This window comes from Rhipicephalus microplus, chromosome 8, assembly GCF_043290135.1.
Source record: "Rhipicephalus microplus isolate Deutch F79 chromosome 8, USDA_Rmic, whole genome shotgun sequence".
NCBI classification, from domain to species: Eukaryota; Metazoa; Arthropoda; class Arachnida; order Ixodida; family Ixodidae; genus Rhipicephalus; species Rhipicephalus microplus.
In genome coordinates, this window is record NC_134707.1 from 33,206,140 (window position 1) to 33,226,270 (window position 20,131).

General features: G+C 41.9%; 1 protein-coding gene across 3 annotated transcripts in view; it reads right to left on the reverse strand.

Annotated features, from left to right (window-relative positions):
- Window positions 1-394: 394 nt before the first annotated feature.
- LOC119185208 (uncharacterized) overlaps window positions 395-20,131 on the reverse strand; it is a 72,746-nt gene continuing 53,009 nt past the window's right edge. For 2 of the 3 annotated variants that reach the window (XM_075871479.1, XM_075871480.1), the window contains exons 7-11: window positions 14,906-15,014; window positions 9,473-9,613; window positions 8,720-8,852; window positions 2,084-2,200; window positions 395-500 (exon numbers count right to left, since the gene is read on the reverse strand). In XM_075871479.1, coding sequence (XP_075727594.1) covers window positions 474-500; window positions 2,084-2,200; window positions 8,720-8,852; window positions 9,473-9,613; window positions 14,906-15,014 — 527 coding nt within the window. In that variant the 3' untranslated portion in view covers window positions 395-473. The remainder of the gene's footprint in view (window positions 501-2,083; window positions 2,201-8,719; window positions 8,853-9,472; window positions 9,614-14,905; window positions 15,015-20,131) is intronic. The other variant, XM_075871481.1, reaches the window with a different exon arrangement.

The window sequence follows — 20,131 nt, forward strand, 5'->3', positions numbered from 1 at the left end:
ATAGACCAAATCAGAGCAGAGTATTGGGCGTGTCTTTGTCGCCAGTATACACAGATTGTCATATCGACACAACTGTAGCTTGAGCACTTTTATTAACGCATTATTTTTAGCAGCCAGATCTGCAGCGATAGGACAGTGATAAGCAAAATTTCTTGTGGCATGTAGCATGGAGGTATAGTTACAAAAACGGTTTCATGAGTCAATTCTAACTAATACACTCGCAGAAATATCCCAGTGCCGTTTAAACAGATTCCATAAAAGGAAATTCACAAGATTATTCACAGTGCAGCATGTTCGGCACAGGCAAGTGCCTCTTTTTTGGTAAACTCGAGTGCTTCGATTTGTCACCCTACTATTTCTGAATCAATGTGAAACGAAGTTCTCGAAACACATATTTCATCATGCTTCATTATTTTTATTGAGCAAGACAGTCTAATAACTACTGCAGCAGTCATAAGAGTGGGCTATTTGTTCTAAACGCATAATCCTGCGATGCATACCTGAAAGAAAAAAAAAGGCAACAAAAGTATAATATCTGGTCGCAACCTATAACAAGCGTTGTCCATTGCGCTTTTTGTTTTTGAGCCTACACAGGTAAAAAGAAAGGCAACATCGCTGAGCATCGTATTTGCCCGCGTAGTCTGCATCTAAGTTTGGTTGAGCTAGATGCCTTCAGCAAGCGCGTCACATAATCCCGAAGTACTGCTTATAAGGTGTACCAAAAGACACAAGTCCACCTAACTGGGTTGCATAGTAGTAAACTAGTAAACAGCGACACAGCGACTTCTTATTTAATAGTTAAATTGGCGTGTATGAGAGAAGCCCATTTGTTCGGGAGGAAATAATTTACCAGGAGGGATCCGAACGCCTACCAACTTGATTTTAAAAGTAATGGTAATAACGTTTTGGTTCTCCCTCTGGAGCCTTAATTGGTCGAAATTCGAAATATTGCTCCTGTTTTAGAACACAGTTTTCGATCTTCGAACATGGCTCCTCGGCGAGAACAGCAACATTAAGCCACATTCATTGATTGCAATTCTTTCGGTCAACGTTCGGACATGTTCTTTAAGATATTAATTGCAAATTTAACTTTCGACACCATCGTCGTTGTACACAGGAACTGGTTTAAAGATATCGCGAGACCACAAATTAGGTCAACAGTAAGCATCGCTGCCTGTTCAAAAGTGCATAGAACCCAAAGAATACTTTCGGGGGATGGTGGTAAAATAAATGCATTGATTGTGAAGAAAAATAGTGATAAGAGAAAGGGAATGGTATCACATTCGTGTCCTCTTAGGTGAATGTACCAGGCACCATGGGTTTCTTACAACTAATGCCTGTGGTTAGGATTTCTTACATTATAGCCTTCTCAAAAATGCGCAACTTTGTCTAGACAGTTGACTAGAAGTTAAACGCTTTATTGAGCTGTCACTGGCTTGGTAGTTTGCGGGACTAGGCACGTATCACTTTCGGTTCTCCTTTGTAGCGGCACCAACGAAGATATCAGCTTTTACTGTGTCACTTGTATTGTATAACTGTGTCACTTGTATTTGAATGTTTACAGCACAAGTGGTCCCGCGCAGAATTGCATACAATCATAATTCACGCAACGGCATAGAATGAAGCCATCTTTATGTAGTATTGCACACAAAAGGCATACTTAAAAAGAAAAGGTTGTGCAAAAAAAAAAAGACACGTGTTCAAGGAAAGCCATGGAAACAAGTGCGAACTCGGACTACTCATTCACGAGCGGGCGGCAAAAAAGCTCAAAAAGCACCGTTTTCCCGCTCAACTTTTCAAGTTATTGTATCTGTAACACAATAGGCTGAGAACGACTTCTATGAAGGTATATTTCACTTCATGTTTCCCAATGCTTACATATATAATTGATTTATATGAGTCCTAATATTCCAGATTCTTGGCTACAGGCACGTTGGATTGTTTGTGTAAGTAAAAGAAATTGTGATTTGTAGTTTTTTTTTGCTCCTAGCATGCCGTAAAAATAGCATGGCACTAGAAATCAAAGTTAACTGTGAGATTGATACTGTTGGAAGTATGAGCAATATGAAGGAAAAAAAATTACCTTGCACACTTCATTAATCTTGCAATTTGTCCAATCAGGAGCGCTTGTTTCGAATGACGTTACTTGATTTGTCTCCGGTAGTTTAACATAACAGCTCAATATGCACCCGTAAAGTACCTGGTCCAATTATGAGTAAAACACCGTGAGGCAATTACAGTGCTACACCATGAGACAACACAATACCATGCTAAAGTGCGTCATTTTCCTCGAGGAGGAAACTGGGGCGTTTCACCATATGCTTTGGGAGTGCTCTATTGCAATTTGTACGGAAGTTGATATATCTTCTGAATATGTGCATGAAAACGCTGTAAAATATTATGGATTGAAGACTGTGAGAAAAACCAACCGAAAATTATGCTGCCCTTCTCGAGCGTTAAAATCTATTGACATTACATACTACTTGCTCATTAACGTATACACTTACTATGATAAAGAGTGCATTAAAAGAATTATACACACTGAAGCATTTGAAATAGAGAACGTTACAGCGATCAGGAAGCAAACACAGTGAGTAGAATATCAGGTGGTTCATGACTTTGGCATTGATTTGTTGCATAATGTCTCACACGTACCATGATAAGTGCCCAACAATGAGAAGCTCTAAGAACCACAGCACAGTAGGACAAATTAGGACAGACTAGGTACTGCTAAAAATTGCCAGGCCTGTGCAAAACACCAGCAGACATAGTGAAGGCTTGTACAGTGGCCTTTCAGAGCCTATTGTTTGCATGTTTTTGAGAACAAACCTCGCATGCTATGACGTGAATGCCTTGGTGATTTATGCCATCCACTGTGCCATCAATCATCGTAAACTACATTAGGTAAAGCCGCACCCACTACGCCAAATTTTGCAATTCTGCAGCGGCGCTTTGCAACCGCTACACATCTGTTAGGTACTGTGTGTGCCTTCTTTGTGCTGTGGCAGATCATGACGAAGAGGTATATCTGAATCCTATGTGATTCCTTGGAAGGGCTTAAGTACCGTGCGCTGGCCTCGTTGTGTGATGTCTGTTTGGCGTTTTGATGATGTCTGTTTGGCAGTCAGAAAGACTGCTTCTGGTGAGATTGTTGTCCGCTGCCACCGCTGCCTGTGTCTGTAACCACTACCGCACGAAAGAAAAAACTAAATAAATAAAAAATACCTATTAGGGAATCAAATCGGAACCCACGTCGCCTGGTGACAGTCAGCAGTTCTGACACTTCGCTACACTGGTTATTTGTAAAGATAGTAATTGATAGAATGCGTAATACAACAGTACACAGTACCGCACAAAGTTTCGCTCTTGCAGTTTCATAAGGACAATTGGCGTACAGGCCTTGATGGTGAAAAAATCTAAGGCTAATCTCCTTTCTTCCAGGAAGACTTCCCTTCATAATGTGCTACGCAAGAAAAGTGCCAAGGATAAGCACCCTACCAAGATGAGGTAGAAGTCCGGAGTCCGATATTAGACTGATTTAGCATGGCGCTTGAAACTTTGTTGCAGACTTACCCTATATATGCAGCCTACATGTCTGGTAGCCTACATGTCTGGAAGACAGTGCTGCTTGTAGTCATTGCGGCAGCGATGAAACTATAGAGCGCGTTCTCTGTCACTGCCCTCGTTACAGTGTGCAAAGACGGCAACTAGCTGCTGTTTAGCTCGCCTTGACGACAGACCTTTGTCTGAACAATCAGTGCTGGAAAGGCGACGTGATTTGTGTGCTCACAGAAGTTCAGTGAAGGCCTTACTGAACTTTTTGCGTAGCAGTAGCTTATTTTAAAGACTGTAGCACCCCAGCTCCCCCCCCCCTTTTTTTTTGCGCGCGTCTATTCCCCTCTTCGCTTTCTTTCCAATCTTTCTTCCCTATTCCCCCTTCCCCTAGTGCAGGGTAGCAAACCGAATGCTCCATTTTCTGGTTAACCACCCTGCCTTTCCCTCGTTTTATTCTCTGTCTCTCTCTCTCTCTGGTAGGCATCTTGCGTGCACACCGGAACCCCAGAAATATTGCAATGTGTCACTTTTACTTGCTGCAGACACACAGAGCGATCATATCACGACAAAAATATTTAACTTGTAGTGGCAGTGCTCGGTGCGCGCCGCTTTGTCGCCATTGTTCTAGACGTTCCATGACCAGTGTCAGAGCAGGAATCAAACCCAAGAATGCTGCGTGCAATCAAGTATTTTTTTTTCTGAGCCACGGAAGGCCTCGAAACAGATTTGTAAAAAGACTTAATATTATTGCATTGTCATGGTTCGTTGCAGTGCTGGCTATCCAAATTCATAAAATGTACCCCCATAATACATCCATCCCCTCATCCTAACATTGGTTGTATTTGAATTCCATTTACTTATGTTCAGTTGTGTAGCAGTGTCGCGGGCTACGAGTCTCGCAAGCACAAGCGCTATATGTCGGATGAGCGCTTAATGCGATTTTTTGCCCGATATGACGCATTAATATTCTTTTATCAGTGGTGTTTGTAGAACGGGGTGGTTATGTGGTACAATATCTGACTGGTGTGGAGAGGTTGCTGGTTGAAATCTAATACCGTAATGACATTTTCGTTTTATTTCATTTATTCCTCTTCTACGCTATAGTGGAGTTAGATATCGGTGGTGGTGGTGGAGGCCAACTACGGTATCATAATTAGCTACTGCGTAGATTTCGCAACAGTTTTCATTGCAAATATTGGGTGTTTCATTTTATTTAAGGGTGAATAAAGAATATTTGGTCCATCTCTGTCCCGTTGCTCTGTGACTAACGTGCTTTTTTTTGTCGCGCCATCGGCCCTGCTTTTGTGACAGGGGGTGGTCACCCCCTCTATAGTTACTGAAGAAGGGGGGCGCAAAGTCTGTTTTATACATTGACCAATAGTGAGGTGTGCGCTGCGACAGACTTTCCTCCCCTTCCCCCCCATTAAAGGGAAACCTGGCGCACGGCTATGGTTATAATTCATCGCTGTCAGCCATAGCACAAAGAGTTCTGAAGGTGCTCTTCTGGTACCAGGTTTCTCAATAAATTGATGAACAGGACCACAGTGGATGCTTTCCTACATCATCTAAAATGTTATAATTCTTAATGCGTTGTTAGGTGTATTTTTATTAGTTGTATTAGTCAGTCTGTAACAGGCTCTATAAGGGTCACTCTTCCAGCTACCACTGTTAACAGGCAAAGTGTACTCCGTAGGCCTTACCACATTAAGGCGAAAACCCTTAAAGGCTCATACTCGCGTGCTCGACTGTCCATCTGTCTATCCCCTGGAATGGTGCCAGCTGTCGACTGTCCCCTACCAGTATTTCATCAAACACCTAATGGCAACATTGCCTATAGTAACAGTCGGTCGTCACAGGTATGGTCCCTTTCCCTCGTACTCCTTCAGTAATCACTTGAATGACACTGCGGTGGGGTCGAACTGCCCGTTCATGCCCCCATACACTTTTTCAGCGATCACGTGATAGCACAGTGGCACACGCGGCAACGCTCCTTCGTCAGACGTCTCGTTGCAGCAGTCAAGTTAGTCGGACGGCTCACAAGTAAGCTGTGAGGGAGGTCGACCTAGCTAAGGATAATAAATTCATGGAGCTTTAAAGCAAGAATGCAAAGAATTGGTGAATGATCAATCCATTGTTCACTTCGAACCATACTTTGTTAATTTACGTAACAAAATTTCAAGGTCACTTACTAAATTCCAACGTGTTTTCAGGAAAAAAATGTGCCCATTCAACTGGGAGTGTCATGCGCACACACAAAAAAAAACGCAAAAATCATGGCTTAGCCTGTGAAATGGGCAAAAGCTTTCGCCGAAGACATTTCGGAATTCACAAAACGTTCTTCAATCGTCTTTTCGAATATGCCAGGTTTGTGAATTAACAATGGTTGCCTTAGTGACTTTTTATTTAGTAGCCATCAGAAAACGCGCAAGGCAACGTTGCTGCATATTTTTCGAAACTTTGGCATATTTAGCTTTTATAAGTGATTACCAGTCCGTTAGGCTTAGAACCCAAGAAAGCTTGCTTAATCTTAGTTTGTCAGTAGCAAGTAGAACAAAAATATTATATACAAAAGGTTTAGCGTTTGTTCTGCAACTTCGGATTATTTCATCATGCCAACGTAGCACCCCTTTTTGTTTCATCCTGGCTTTTTGTAAACTGCGTGAAACTTTATGATATACCTAGCGCAGATTAGTCAAACGGGCTGTATACTTGACGCGAATACACACCTTGTGTGTCGAGGGAGGAGGCTTTATCTGTTATGAAAATGCACGCAACACTTTATATCCATACAATAAGCAGTTGGGCTGACGACGCAGTTTGCTTGGCTTGAAGTATTTCGCTCGTTGGGCAATTGTTGCCATAGTTGTAATTAGTGGTAAGTGAAAAATATGCTTTGCAACCACTTCATAGCTTCTTCGGCATTTTATTTTCATTTGACAAAAAAAATGAGAGCCGGGATACCTTAGCTCAAGGACAGAGAATCATTCTTACAAGAGCCACGTGTACATAAAATATATAGACTGTCTGTATTTTTGAGGAACCCGTGTGTTGCAGCCTGCACCGTGTTTGTTACCTTCCTTGTTACTTTCTTACTTTAAATATTCCCCCAATCATTCTCAAAGTTTAAATACGACATTTTGATGTTTCAGATTCCTTAGTTTAAGTACGACATTCTCATGTTTCAGATTCCTTCATTAGACTGTGTTGAGGCTTCCAATGAATTTTGCCAAAACGTTCGTATAGTGGAAAAAAATAACGGTGTACCATCTTCTGGATACTGGTATTGACACCATCTTCACAGCCGTAATTCGTTATATTACAAGACGTCTGTGTTGTTTAACGAAACAGTTTCTGTAATTACCCCCGTTAATATCAGGCAACGGGGCAGGAACCTGGTGGATTACAAAGAGCGTTAAACATAACTTAATGGCGAAGCAGCGAGCAATGAAAAGGAAAATGATACGTGTAACCTTAACGGTGAAGAAGAGAGCAGAGTGTGTCAGGGAACGAATGGAGATTAGGCACATCATAGTCCAAATCAAGAAAAAGAAATGGTGATGGGCGGAGCACGTAGTGCGAAAGCAAGATAACTGCTGGTCATTAAGGATCACAAACTGAATTTCAACAGAAGGCAAGTGGGTGAGGGAGAGACAAAAATTTAGGTGGGCAGATAAGATTAAGAAGTTTGCGGGTAAAGTGGCAGCAGCTAGCAAAATACCGCGTTGACTGGTGGAACATGGGAGAGGCCTTTGTCTTGCAGTGGGTATAGTCAGCCGGATGATGATGATGAGGATGATGATATCAGGCAAATTGTCAAAAGCATTTAATTGGGGCCTTAGCATGGATGCATAGCGTGCTGCAGTGGTGAATGTGCTGGACGTCGATTTCCCGATACAGTGTCGGAAAGCTATTTGGTTATGTTGTGCGGCCGCTCATCGCATTCTATACCAGGAGGGCGTTGGCAGTAAAACCGCGTTGTCGCATTTGGTGGTGCGGGCAAGGGCGGATAGGCATCGCTGGCTTCTTCGCAGTTGCTGCACTACAGGAGGTTTCGAGCTACAGCAAAATCGTTTCATAAAAAAGGCATTTGTCATTGAAATGCAATAAATGTTCCTACTCCAACACTAAAACGAAGTGTAGCAAGCGAGATCACGTCTTGCAGTTTTGTGTGACTGGCATGGCGAACACAAGTTAGTCTTGCGTTCACTATTAAACCAAAATGTCTGTGTTTTTAAGGCAGGTAAAGGCTCTCTGAGACACTCGAAATCTATGCGGCTGCTAGTCTTGTTTTAAAAACCAACCGTATGCTAACACTTTGTCCTTGCCAGGAAGAACGCAATTCGCAAGCTGGATTCCGCGTGACTCGAGTGGCGCCTGTAAGTCACCATAAACCTAAAAATGCATAACTGGCAGAACACACCAAAGTATTTGATTATAGCAGTGAACAAGTTTCAAGAAGGAGCTTTTCGAAGTAGCACGAGGAAGCAGCTGATGAAGAGTGCTACTAAGCAAAAACAAAAAAGCTACTCAGCTTTCCAGACCAAGCATAGTCAGCTTCGGCGTCTTGTACAAAACAACGCCCTCCTAAGGTACTGTTCTAGAATACCTTTGATCAGGCTGTTATATATATCGGATGCACTTCCTACCTTTCTTTTTCATTGTACCAGGGCCGATAGATCGCCAACAAATCATGAGCCTCAAACGATTGTATGCAAATTTTGGTCACCAAGGTGAAGCTGTGAAGCTAGGAAACGACTGATTTCCACTGTGTGTGCTAATACTTTCTGACGGTACGCAATCCAGTTCCGGGTCCGAAACTAAGGTCTGCACTCTCGCTAAGTGATCAGTCATATAATGTAAATCAGCAATTGAAAGCTGTCGTGCGTGCTTTTTCAAACGCTGGTATCGTCACATCATGCTAGTTTCACAATGTTACAAACTGAGCACGTAGCAGCTTGTACGCCCGTGAAGCCATCTAAAGCATACAAAATGAAAAGGGGAATATCAAAACAAGGATGCTGACTGAAAAAAAAAACAATCAATATTTGAAAACCAGAGAATTCACAATAATACTTTTTCTTACTTCCACTATAGCATAGCCATAATAACACGAGTGCAATTAATTTGTTTACCTTATTAAATGAATGCTAAAAATTATTCTTACCGTAGCATTCAAGAACACTTCGGTTTTGTTCATGTGTTTCAAGCACTGATTATCTCTTCTTTTCTGTTGCTCTTGCTTTGATATGGCAGCGCTTGGGCATCTACGGCTGAACAAACAACAGCTGTTCTTCGTCCTGTGTAGAATTAGGTGCAAATGAACTTTCCATTTTTCTTAAATATTACGCTCCCCAAGTCTGGTAAAAAATCTAGACTTCTACATTGAATCAGTATAGATGATGTGTGGTGAATTCTTTTTAGAAAAAAAAAAACTCCTCGAAGAGGTGTCTACATGTATGTGTTCCAAGCAGGAGACCGATTTGTAGGCCTTGGCGGTATTGTGGCAGAAAAGAATTCTGATAAGACAAACTCGAAATAACCATTCGATCAATACTGTATAGTCCCGAAACATTATTGACTTTTCTTAACACTAACTAGATCCACTGCTGTTTCAAAGCAACGAGGAGTAAAATAAGGTCATTTTTCCGCTATTTTATCATCTTGAAAATTTACGGAACTGAAGCAATAAGCAGAGGGGAGGGGCAAGCGAAGTTGCTTTGCGAGCCAAATACAAATAAAATGTTGCTAACCATTCCAAGTCACAGCTACGTGAGGCACCACCTTACTATTATTTCCTCTTCTATAGCTATAAGCAGTCGATCCAACTGTGTATGACACCACCACTCTACCCCTCCTTATTTCTTTACTATACTTTACCACTTATTGTTCGCATAACAAATGTTATGAGAAAACTTACGACAAGAATGTTGCGATGTCTTTCTTGCTGCATATAGAAAATGTCAACATTCGGTTGAAACCCAAGGATGGAGCCATTAGGTGCCGCTCACTTGCTGAACAATGCTTCGATGTATCGACCCCGTCGTGAACAGCACCTAGACTAATAGAAAAATTATTTTATAGGCTAATCTCTATTTCTCTGTAGAATGAATTCGTTTTATGAGAGCCACTAATGAAGTAGGGTAGTTGGTTTCTGGAACTGGCACAATTTGGATCGCATGTAGCTACTAGTGCGAAGGTTTAAAGCAAAAAAAAATTTGTCCGCTTTCCGGTAGTGAGGCTTAAGTTAAGAATGTTTCATTACAGTCATAGTCATGGAAGAACAAAGTGCCTAAATATTGTAGTAATGAAAGTTCGAACAGCTTTTCTGGTATTTTGTACAAAAAATTGTCATGATCATCATGTACTTTTTTTTCCTTTGATCACTTGCGTTGTGCTTGCTTGACCTGTGCTACCTGTTGTTCTTTCACGGCTTCTACTTCTAATACTATTACTACTGCTGCTAATAATAATAACGAATATATTTTCGTTTTAAATGTATTATTATAAATACCACAACATCGAAAGCTGAAGAGAAATAGGAGAAATAGAAAACCGTCCGGCAGTGGTGTCACTAGTGGTGCTCATTGTCTGTGTTATCAGTTACGTCGTTCACAGCGTCCTATTCAAGCACGCGCGCCATTGGCTGTGTTATAAATGACGTCGTCCATTCTGTCGTGACGCCGAACCAGCGCACATTAGTCTCTCCCGAAACATTTCACATGGGTATGCTACTGACAACTCTAGAAGAGCGCCCAAACGTGAGAGAACTTGCATTCACTGGCACGATGGTGCCCTCCGAGCATAAAAACAGGCCCGGAAGGCCGACTGCCGGCAAAAACTGCGTATCGATGTTCTGGCAGCCTTCCAAGCTACTTAAATCGTGAACGGGAATGCTATCGCAGGTGGCTGGCTTATCCTGCAAATCCCGTCACCAAATTAACTCAGGATATGAACGTTCGCAATAACGTGGCGTTGTGGCGTCAACGTGAGGATTGCAGGAGCAAGTTCCCTGGGTGAACACCCTCTTTCGGCGGGAGTTTTTACCGTGCTAAACTATAGCTTTGGCTGCGACGTAGGTGGCCACCTGTGGTTCGAGAACAAACCACTGTGATCCACGCATTGTAAAATGCATATAACTGCGCATTACACTCCTTTATGATCGTTATCATGGAAGGCACAAGGTGCGGCATGTAAAAAATAAACACTGTGGTAAACCCCAGCGAAACGTGTGTCTAACCAGATTTAGGAAGCACAAGCATGTAACCAACAATTTTGGAAGGTGGCAGCGCCACGTCGAGGTGAGCCCACGGCTCAACACCAGGTAAAGTGTGGGATTGGGCTAGTTGGTAATCCATATAAAACTTCTAGGCGCGTAAAACTTCAGACAACTAACATAAGAGACAAGGACGAGCGCAGACTTTCAACTGATTTTATTACTACTACGACACACATATATATATTAGAAAGAAGATAAGCAACACACAAAATCAAAAGGCGAAAAGAGAGATTGCAAAAACATCACACAAAATCAAAAGGCGAAAAGAGAGATTGCAAAAACATCACGTGCTCACCCTGGGCCCCCACGTGCCGAATTTAAAAACGCCAATTCTTTCCCAGATAATGCTATCGATGGTTTGCTGATACAGCTACCTCGAGCAATTGCTGCAGCTTCAATTACAAGTCTTGTGCCTTCATTAGGGTGGGACGCGAGAACCCTTGTCTGTTCGAACAAAGGCTGGCATCCACATTCGGAACAATGAGCGGCCAAAAAACCGTCCCGTCCTGCATTTCTTACTTTCTGGCAATGTTCTTGAAGTCTTACATTGAGGCACCTGCCCGACTGACCGACGTACTCAAGTCCACAAGACTTGTCACAAATTGTCAAAATTATCTGTCCAAACAAGCCCCGTAGGAACCACTACGAGTAGCTGCAAAATTAAGCACCGAAAGAAGTTTGTTGAGTGTGCAACAGGGATTGTTTATGGCGTACCTTTGTCTTGTGGACTTGAGTACGTCGGTCAGTCGGGCAGGTGCCTCAATGTAAGACTTCAAGAACATTGCCAGAAAGTAAGAAATGCAGGACGGGACGGTTTTTTGGCCGCTCATTGTTCCGAATGTGGATGCCAGCCTTTGTTCGAACAGACAAGGGTTCTCGCGTCCCACCCTAATGAAGGCACAAGACTTGTAATTGAAGCTGCAGCAATTGCTCGAGGTAGCTGTATCAGCAAACCATCGATAGCATTATCTGGGAAAGAATTGGCGTTTTTAAATTCGGCACGTGGGGGCCCAGGGTGAGCACGTGATGTTTTTGCAATCTCTCTTTTCGCCTTTTGATTTTGTGTGATGTTTTTGCAATCTCTCTTTTCGCCTTTTGATTTTGTGTGTTGCTTATCTTCTTTCTAATATATATATGTGTGTCGTAGTAGTAATAAAATCAGTTGAAAGTCTGCGCTCGTCCTTGTCTCTTATGTTAGTTGTCTGAAGTTTTACGCGCCTAGAAGTTTTATATCAACACCAGGGCCGCACGTTTCAGCTTTCGCTGGTTAACCATTTGTGCAGAGGGATTGAGCGGTGAATTTTAATATATTATTAATATCATAATTTGCAGTACCATTATCTAGCCTTCGCCATCATAATATCATGATATGATTATTAGGTGCGCAGTGGGGGAGGCCTCTGAAAATTCATACCTCCCGAGGTTTTCCACGTGGACCTAGGTTTACATACATGGGCCTAAATTATTCTCGCCGCCATCAAAAATGCGCCTGCTGTGACTAGGATTTTATCGAGCCCTTTTCAAGTCAGCAGTAGAGCCCGATAACCACTAAAACACTTTAATGGGTGGTGGTAATGGTGTGGTACTATTACTACAACTTCGACAATGACGTATGCTCAAGCAGCTGCATATATATATATATATATATATATATATATATATATATATATATATATATATATATATATATATATATATATATATATATATATATATATGAGATCTAACAGACAGTAATGCCAAGGAATGTACAGGGGAAGTTATTAGAACCAATGGAATGTAAATAAGAAAGAAAAGTGGATAGAGAAATAACCAGCCGTGAGCAGGAATCGAACCTATCACCATCGAATAACGCGTTCGATGCTCTAACCACTGAGCTACCACAGCGGCCTTCCCTCCATCCACATTTTTGGGTTTATATGTGAATTTAGAAGTAGGAGTGACAGTCAGCACGATCTATGAGCCAAACTACGAGTGTGAAAACACTTTTATGTGCATGTTTGGCGTCACGTAGCACGTGAACTTATTATGAGCGGGCAGCTGATTAATTGTCCCTCTTATACAACCTACACACACCAAGTATGCCAGTACGAGACCCTCGTTCAATAAAATAAGGGAAAGAAGATTATACCTAAGGGCTCGTTTCTCCATGTTTTAACACAATATTAACGAGTTCTAACAGACAGTAATGCCAAGGAATGTACCGGGGGAGTTATTAGAACCAATAGAATGTAAATAAGAAAGAAAAGTGGATGAAAAAAGGTCGTAGGTTCGATTCCTGCTCACGGCTGGTTATTTTTTCATCCACTTTTCTTTCTTATTTACATTCCATTGGTTCTAATAACTTCCCCTGTACATTCCTTGGCATTACTGTCTGTTAGTTCTCATTATTATTGTGTTAAAACACGGGAAAACGAGCCCTCAGGTATACACTTCTTTCTCCTATATATATATATATATATATATATATATATATATATACGATAGAGCATCTTTCGCTTCAGATATGCATTTGCATTGTACTCACTAACCATCGTAAATGTGCACCATTGAAATTTGGTTACAGGCTATCCGTTCATTTCTCAATGGTAAAAAAGCGCATTTACAGTTTTTTTCTGTTGAATAACCAAGTTATTATCAGACTAACTTGAAACGTGCACAGTATACCACAAGCAGACTCAGCAAAATATCTGTGAATAATTTACGATAACCACTTCCTGCGTCATACACGTGCTCAATATATAGCCACGAAAGGAGTACGGACACTCGAAGTCCATCGAAGGCAATGTGACAGTAGATCGGGATTTACAGTAGACTCACTAATTTTGACATGGGCTTAAACATCAGCACAGCTGGTTGTCTGAGGGCAGTGGGTGTACTGCCTTTGCCGCTCGATGGACCATCGCATAAGATGGACCCGCACAAGACCATCGATTTCATCGATAATCTTGTGTGGGTTGCGGAGAAGTCCCGCAAACAGTTCTTTCTACACTCCCCGCATTAGGAACCGGAGCTTTTTTTCTCCGACTTGGCACAGTTGGGGTGACTGAAGAGGCGAGTCGTTTCCTCGATTTTCATTCCGACGTTTTCGTTTGTGAGCTGTACATTGCTTTTTGGCAGGTTTTCTGCATTTCCTTACGCATAACATTTGTGAAGCTTCTAAACATTGTAGTGCAAAATACGTCGCAGGTAGTCAAGGGCTCAAGGTGTCCTCTTTGTCCTCAAACCGGGTTCCGGCGCCATCTTCACATCACAGCCCCTATTATTGTAAGAGCAACGCGGTTGTATTTCTTCAAGTAGCCTTCCGAGTCATCGCATGGTGATCCTGGTAGAGTTGGTGGCTCCCTTGCAGCTCCATCAATTTGTTATTCAAGTGGTAACTGTTGGCACTGTGGCTGTTTTAGTTGTCGCAGTAGCGTTAGCCGCCTTGGTCGTAAGAGTCTCATCGTTTAAATCCCCTTGTAGTCAGCCTTAGTAGTCTGCGGCTAGCTCGCTAACCGAGCTTGGCGTCGACGTCTCCTTCACGGCTGTCTCTGGGTTCACTGCTTGAAGGAGGCATGCAGAACATGAACGCAAAGCGCCTACACAAGATGTCACGTGGCCGTGGCGTTGACAAAGGCAGAGACGGCATGGACGAAACGAAACTTCGTTTGCCCAAATTTGTAGCCAGGAAACAGAAACGCAAGCTACAGCAAGTAATATGGGCTGTACACTGATATCGGAGAACAAGGCGTCAACCATCTAGTAATTTATTGATGGCTACGCGCGTCGGCATTTCTATGAGTGGCGTCGAAGATTCGTGCGTTATTGCTAATGGCCGACTTCGTTGCCGAACTCAGCCTTTCGCGTTTGCGCTTTCCAGCCAAATAGGTCATCTGAAAAGCATCTAGGATGCTCTCATACAATCCGGCCTGGATTACTGAAACCTATGTGCAAGGAGCATAACACATAAAATTTAGGGTGTAGCAATATAGATAAAAATGAGTGCACGCCAAAAGCGCTTTGGCTAACGTAAATAAAGGTCATTAAAACTACATACTTGCCTGTCCAAATTAAATTTTGTTCAAAACTTACGCATGTCCCAGTTCATGAGCGACCGTCGAAACAACCAACTTGAAGTCTCTGTTTCCCGAGATAACGACAACGTTCCTTCGTGAGCAAGCTGATTTTATAGCGGTGATACCTGTTTTTAAGAACAGCAAAAACCACATTTTTTTTATTTTTCAGGGCATTTGGATTATACAGGTACAGCCACTGCACTAAGCTTTAAAGCACGTGCCAACGAAGAAACTGCGCAAAATTTCTTAATATGGTTTCAACTAACACTCTTAATTTTAATATATACTAAATGATTTGGCCGTTATAAGATTGCTCTTTATGCAAAGTAGCTTCGTCTCTCTAACTGATATCGGGAAGAGAAGGCAGGATGGTGAAAAAAACACGGAAAATGAAGGCATCTGCGGAATTTGAAGCATCTGGTCTATTGTTCATTCGGCAGCATGTGCGGAGGTAAAAAATATTTACAAGCACTAGGTGTGGGCCGTATCGCCATGCAAGTGTGTCGTGGTAGTATCTTTGAGATACATTTCAGTATCTCTAATTTTGTCGACATACATCTGACAAATGCATTCGGATACGTGTAGTGAATAACTGTATGATGCATCTACTGTATCACAATACTGTTCTAAATATGTATATCTGGTTATATTTTTCGGAAATGAGCTTAGAAATTCTAAATTGTGAAAGGAAGATATTTTTCTTAAGGCACACATAAAAAGAAAGTTTTCTTTATATTTCTTTCTTGCAAGCATTGTGGCAGACATGTAACCGCAGTGCTATGAAAGGTGCGCTCATAGCATTCATCCATATATCTGCCAAAACTCGGATTGCCAACTATATTGTGCTGAGGCGCTCATTCTACTACGATGTGGGCTGTCATGGAAAGGAGACCGCTCTTCTTTTCAAATGAATTCGCTCTTGACGCGCTTCCTCCTTCGCCGGCAGTCTGTGTGCTTCAAGCATGAGCGAAAAAGATAAGGGGGCCGAGTGGAGGGCTCGGAAAGCGGCTGCAGCACGTGCTTGTCGTTTTTCTAAGATGATTGACTGGGCAATATTTACGGAGGATTCAGGCTTTACCGATGTACCCCCGAAGCTTCACCCCCTCAAGCTAATTCTCTCCGTAGATATGCTGTGATTTTTTATATTTAATAATGCGCACAGTGGGCTTAGCAATATTGAGCTTCCCAAGCTACGTCGCAACTACAGTTGTACAAGAAACCCCGAATATATATGTTTTTAAGTGAAAAATTTGGGGGCATCACACATTTGTGGGAATGAGTTTCGTGCGAAGCGGTTGATCAGTGAATACAGGCTGCATTTTTGGGCTGCAAGCCAAACCTTCAGAGTTGTCGCGGGATTGAATCCCGGCTGCGGCGGCTGCATTACTGTTAGAGGCGGAAATGTTGTAGGCCCGTGAGCTCAGATTTGGGTGCACGTTAAAGAACCCCGGGTGGTCGAAATTTACGGAGCTCTTCTCTACGGCGTCTCTCATGATCATATGGTGGTTTTGGCATGTTAAAACCCCACATATCAAGCAAGCCTTTTGAGGTGGATCAACGTACTATTGTAAGGGTGGTAGTGTGTACACGTCCTGCGCTTCGCACGAATGTCCACTTAGCATGCAAAAAAGGGTTATCCACGGTCTGACATAACTTCAGCACTAACGCTAGATCATAGGGGGTAGTATCGTCAAGATAAAGTGCACCTTATGGTGCCATTAGGTCAGTATTTTACAAAACTTTCATCGGGGCATTCCTTCGGGTTCAGCAACGCTTAAATGTAAATTGCTCAGCCCTAGGAAGGCAATGGGTCTTTTTATTAGACGGCTGTAAAAGGGGAAAACAGGACATGTTGCGTCTTTCAGAAATGTGAATAATTTTTATGATCTAATTTTTAAGGTATATAGTCATTATTGAAACCACGATTGATGTGGCAGAGCCTTGTTTGTGGATATGGTTCTTTTTGAAAGTGGTTTTAAAATTTAGCGGGGCTATGGGGTAGAACTCATGATTTTCAAGCACAGAGGTTGGATTACACTTGGGTTAAGACTTAAGATTTATTCTTTACATTAGTAGAGCTAGCGCTGCCGATGCTGGTGTTTAAATGCGAAGTTCTCCGAATTTTGTGGCTTTGTGTTGTCACGAATATTTTATTATTATGATGTATGCAAAAAGGCAATGAAAATGATGACATGCGTGCGATGGACGAGATAATTTGCCTTTCGTGGTGTGGAAACTTTTGTGGCCGATTCGTTAACTTCTTATATACCAAAGTTTGTATGACATCACAAGAACGTACGACAAGCACAAGTGACAAATCTTAAACTGTAAAACACAACACGCATGTCGCCTATGGTGTGATTTACATGACACAGTCTTGGGGGGCTCACGGCTGTTCAAATTGATCGATATGCACCGAAATGGACATTGTGGAACGTGACTGCATGACAAACCTAAATAGCACGTGGAAATAATAAGTAATTAAATATTGTAATGTACTTCATGACCTATAGGTCACGCACAAGTTGTCCTCTGCATGACCGTTTCACTGCACTGATATTCACAAAAAAATTTTGCGTGACTTGACTGCGTGATGAATAGAATGACTGGTGATTGCATGAAAGTAATGACACTTATGTTAACTCATGTTATGTGCGCCATGACCGACTCACGGTGCCAATTCTCGGTGAGCTGGTGGCCACCTCACTCGCTCGACATACACAAAAGTAGTAGTTCTCGACGTGTGTGTAGGACAAACATGTATGACATGAGATAAATTGAAAATAAACGCCATGCATGTCACATACGCTGCGACTTTCATGCCATACTCGTGATTAGCTCGCTGCCGTTTGTTTAGGTTTATATATACAAAACTCCGCATTGAATAAGGTAATTGTACAAGAGAGATGCCACGAGTGTCGACAAGGAAATAATGAAAGGCGTGTCATGCAATCTATGACTTTCGTGCTACATTCATAGTGAGCTCCCGGCTGTTTTGCTAAGCTGCTACTCACCAAAATATTATTCCACAATTCGACTGTAGGAAAACATAGGTACCAGGTTAAAACGTGAAAATATTGACATTGATGTCATGTATGCCTGATCTGCTAGCTACGTTTTTGATCTGCTCACGCCAATATCGCAAGAGTGAGAGTATGAAGTGTATGTTGAAGGCTAGTTTTTTTTTGTTGAACACATTATTAAGGAGATACACAGAACATTATTCCAGGGAAAGGGTAGGCAATGTTATGTGAGGTAATCGTAATGTATATGTGAATCAAAATATGAGAAGAAAAGATAACTTGCCGTAGGCAGAAACCAAACCTGCGACCTTCGAATAACGCGTCTGATGCTCTACCAACTGAGCTACTCGGGTGGCTATGTGCTCATCCACTTCGTTAGGTATATGTGTGAATATGGCTGATATACGGATTAGGGAGGTAGACACAAGGATAGACGGGGAGGTTACGCAAATTCGCGTCCATTTTTTTTTGCCCTGCAATGGGGCAAGAGATAAAGAAAGTAGAATGTATAGAAGAGAAAGAAGAAAGATGCACATAATCACGAGCACACTTGGGGGCTGCAAATTGACTCTACCGGGGGCCGCTCAGATTACTTGAGTTTAGGTATTGCACTAGTGCAAGCTTTATATACGCCGAAACTTCTACTACGCGACTTGACAATATAAGAGGAACAGATGGTAGGTAACACAAAAATAATGGCACGCATGTCATGTATGCCAGTACTTTTATGTTCCACTGATTGTGCGCTGGCAGCGTTTTGCTAGCTTGCTATACACCAAAAAATAATATAATAATTTACAGACCGCACGTGCCACGGGAGTCTTTATCATGCAAAGCTTGCGGAGGGAAGGTGGCTGTGGTGTAATCTTTTGTTTTGAGCGAAACGCTAGGAAACGGCTTTAAACATTTGTACAAACGTTGTTAGCAGAGTCACACTTTGAACAGTGGCATATGTTTTATGCCACTGTGCACGACTGACCAAGGTAACTGGCGGAACATGGGAGAGGCCTTTGTCCTGCAGTAGAGGAAGTGTGGCTGATAATGATGATGATTATTATTTTCATGACTAGCTGTTTAATATTGCAAAAAAATTGAAATAGCAAGATGGTTATTACCAGCACCAGAATCGACATTGTCAAATGCAGAGCTTGTGCTTGCGAAGATTGTAGCCCTGGACAGCTCTACGTAGACTAACGTCAGTGCGTGGCGCTTAACTAAAGTTGACGCTGACCCAATGTGGCGCCTGTTTTACTGAAACACATATGTAATATTATTAACATTCTACTGGCAGCATTGCGACTACGATTGACGTTTCATCAAAGTTACGCTTGTATAGGGTAATTTCGCAAAGCAGTTCTTTACTCTATAGTGGCTCTGTGGTTGATTACTTGATTGCCACACGAAATTCTCGAGTTTGATTCTTGCCAAGACCAGCGGATTTATTCCTTGCATTCGTCTGGTCAACGCTGCTAATGTCAATTTGACTTGGCGCAATCGCAGTGAAGTTAACAATGTTGGTTCTCTCCGTTTCTAGGTCGATATAAGCTGTGAAACACTTCCAGCTCATACACGCTTATGGAAACCTGTGGTATGCTGGTATGTGTCACACATTTCTGGAGGAAAGGGTTTGGCGTTGCACTCGACGTTACTTTCACATTATTCGTAGCATGGCAAGACAGTTATACTCGTCAGACCATCTTACACGTCTATTCTAATTTTCGTCTACTCCAACTTGAGTAGGTCCCGAGATCGCACAAATGTAGGGGAACAGATAGATAGATAGATAGATAGATAGATAGATAGATAGATAGATAGATAGATAGATAGATAGATAGATAGATAGATAGATAGATAGATAGATAGATAGATAGATAGATAGATAGATAGATAGATAGATAGATAGATAGATAGATAGATAGATAGATAGATAGATAGATAGATAGATAGATAGATAGATAGATAGATAGATAGATAGATAGATAGATAGATAGATAGATAGATAGATAGATAGATAGATAGATAGATAGATAGATAGATAGATAGATAGATAGATAGATAGATAGATAGATAGATAGATAGATAGATAGATAGATAGATAGATAGATAGATAGATGGATGGATGGATGGATGGATGGATGGATGGATGGATGGATGGATGGATGGATGGATGGATGGATGGATGGATGGATGGATGGATGGATGGATGGATGGATGGATGG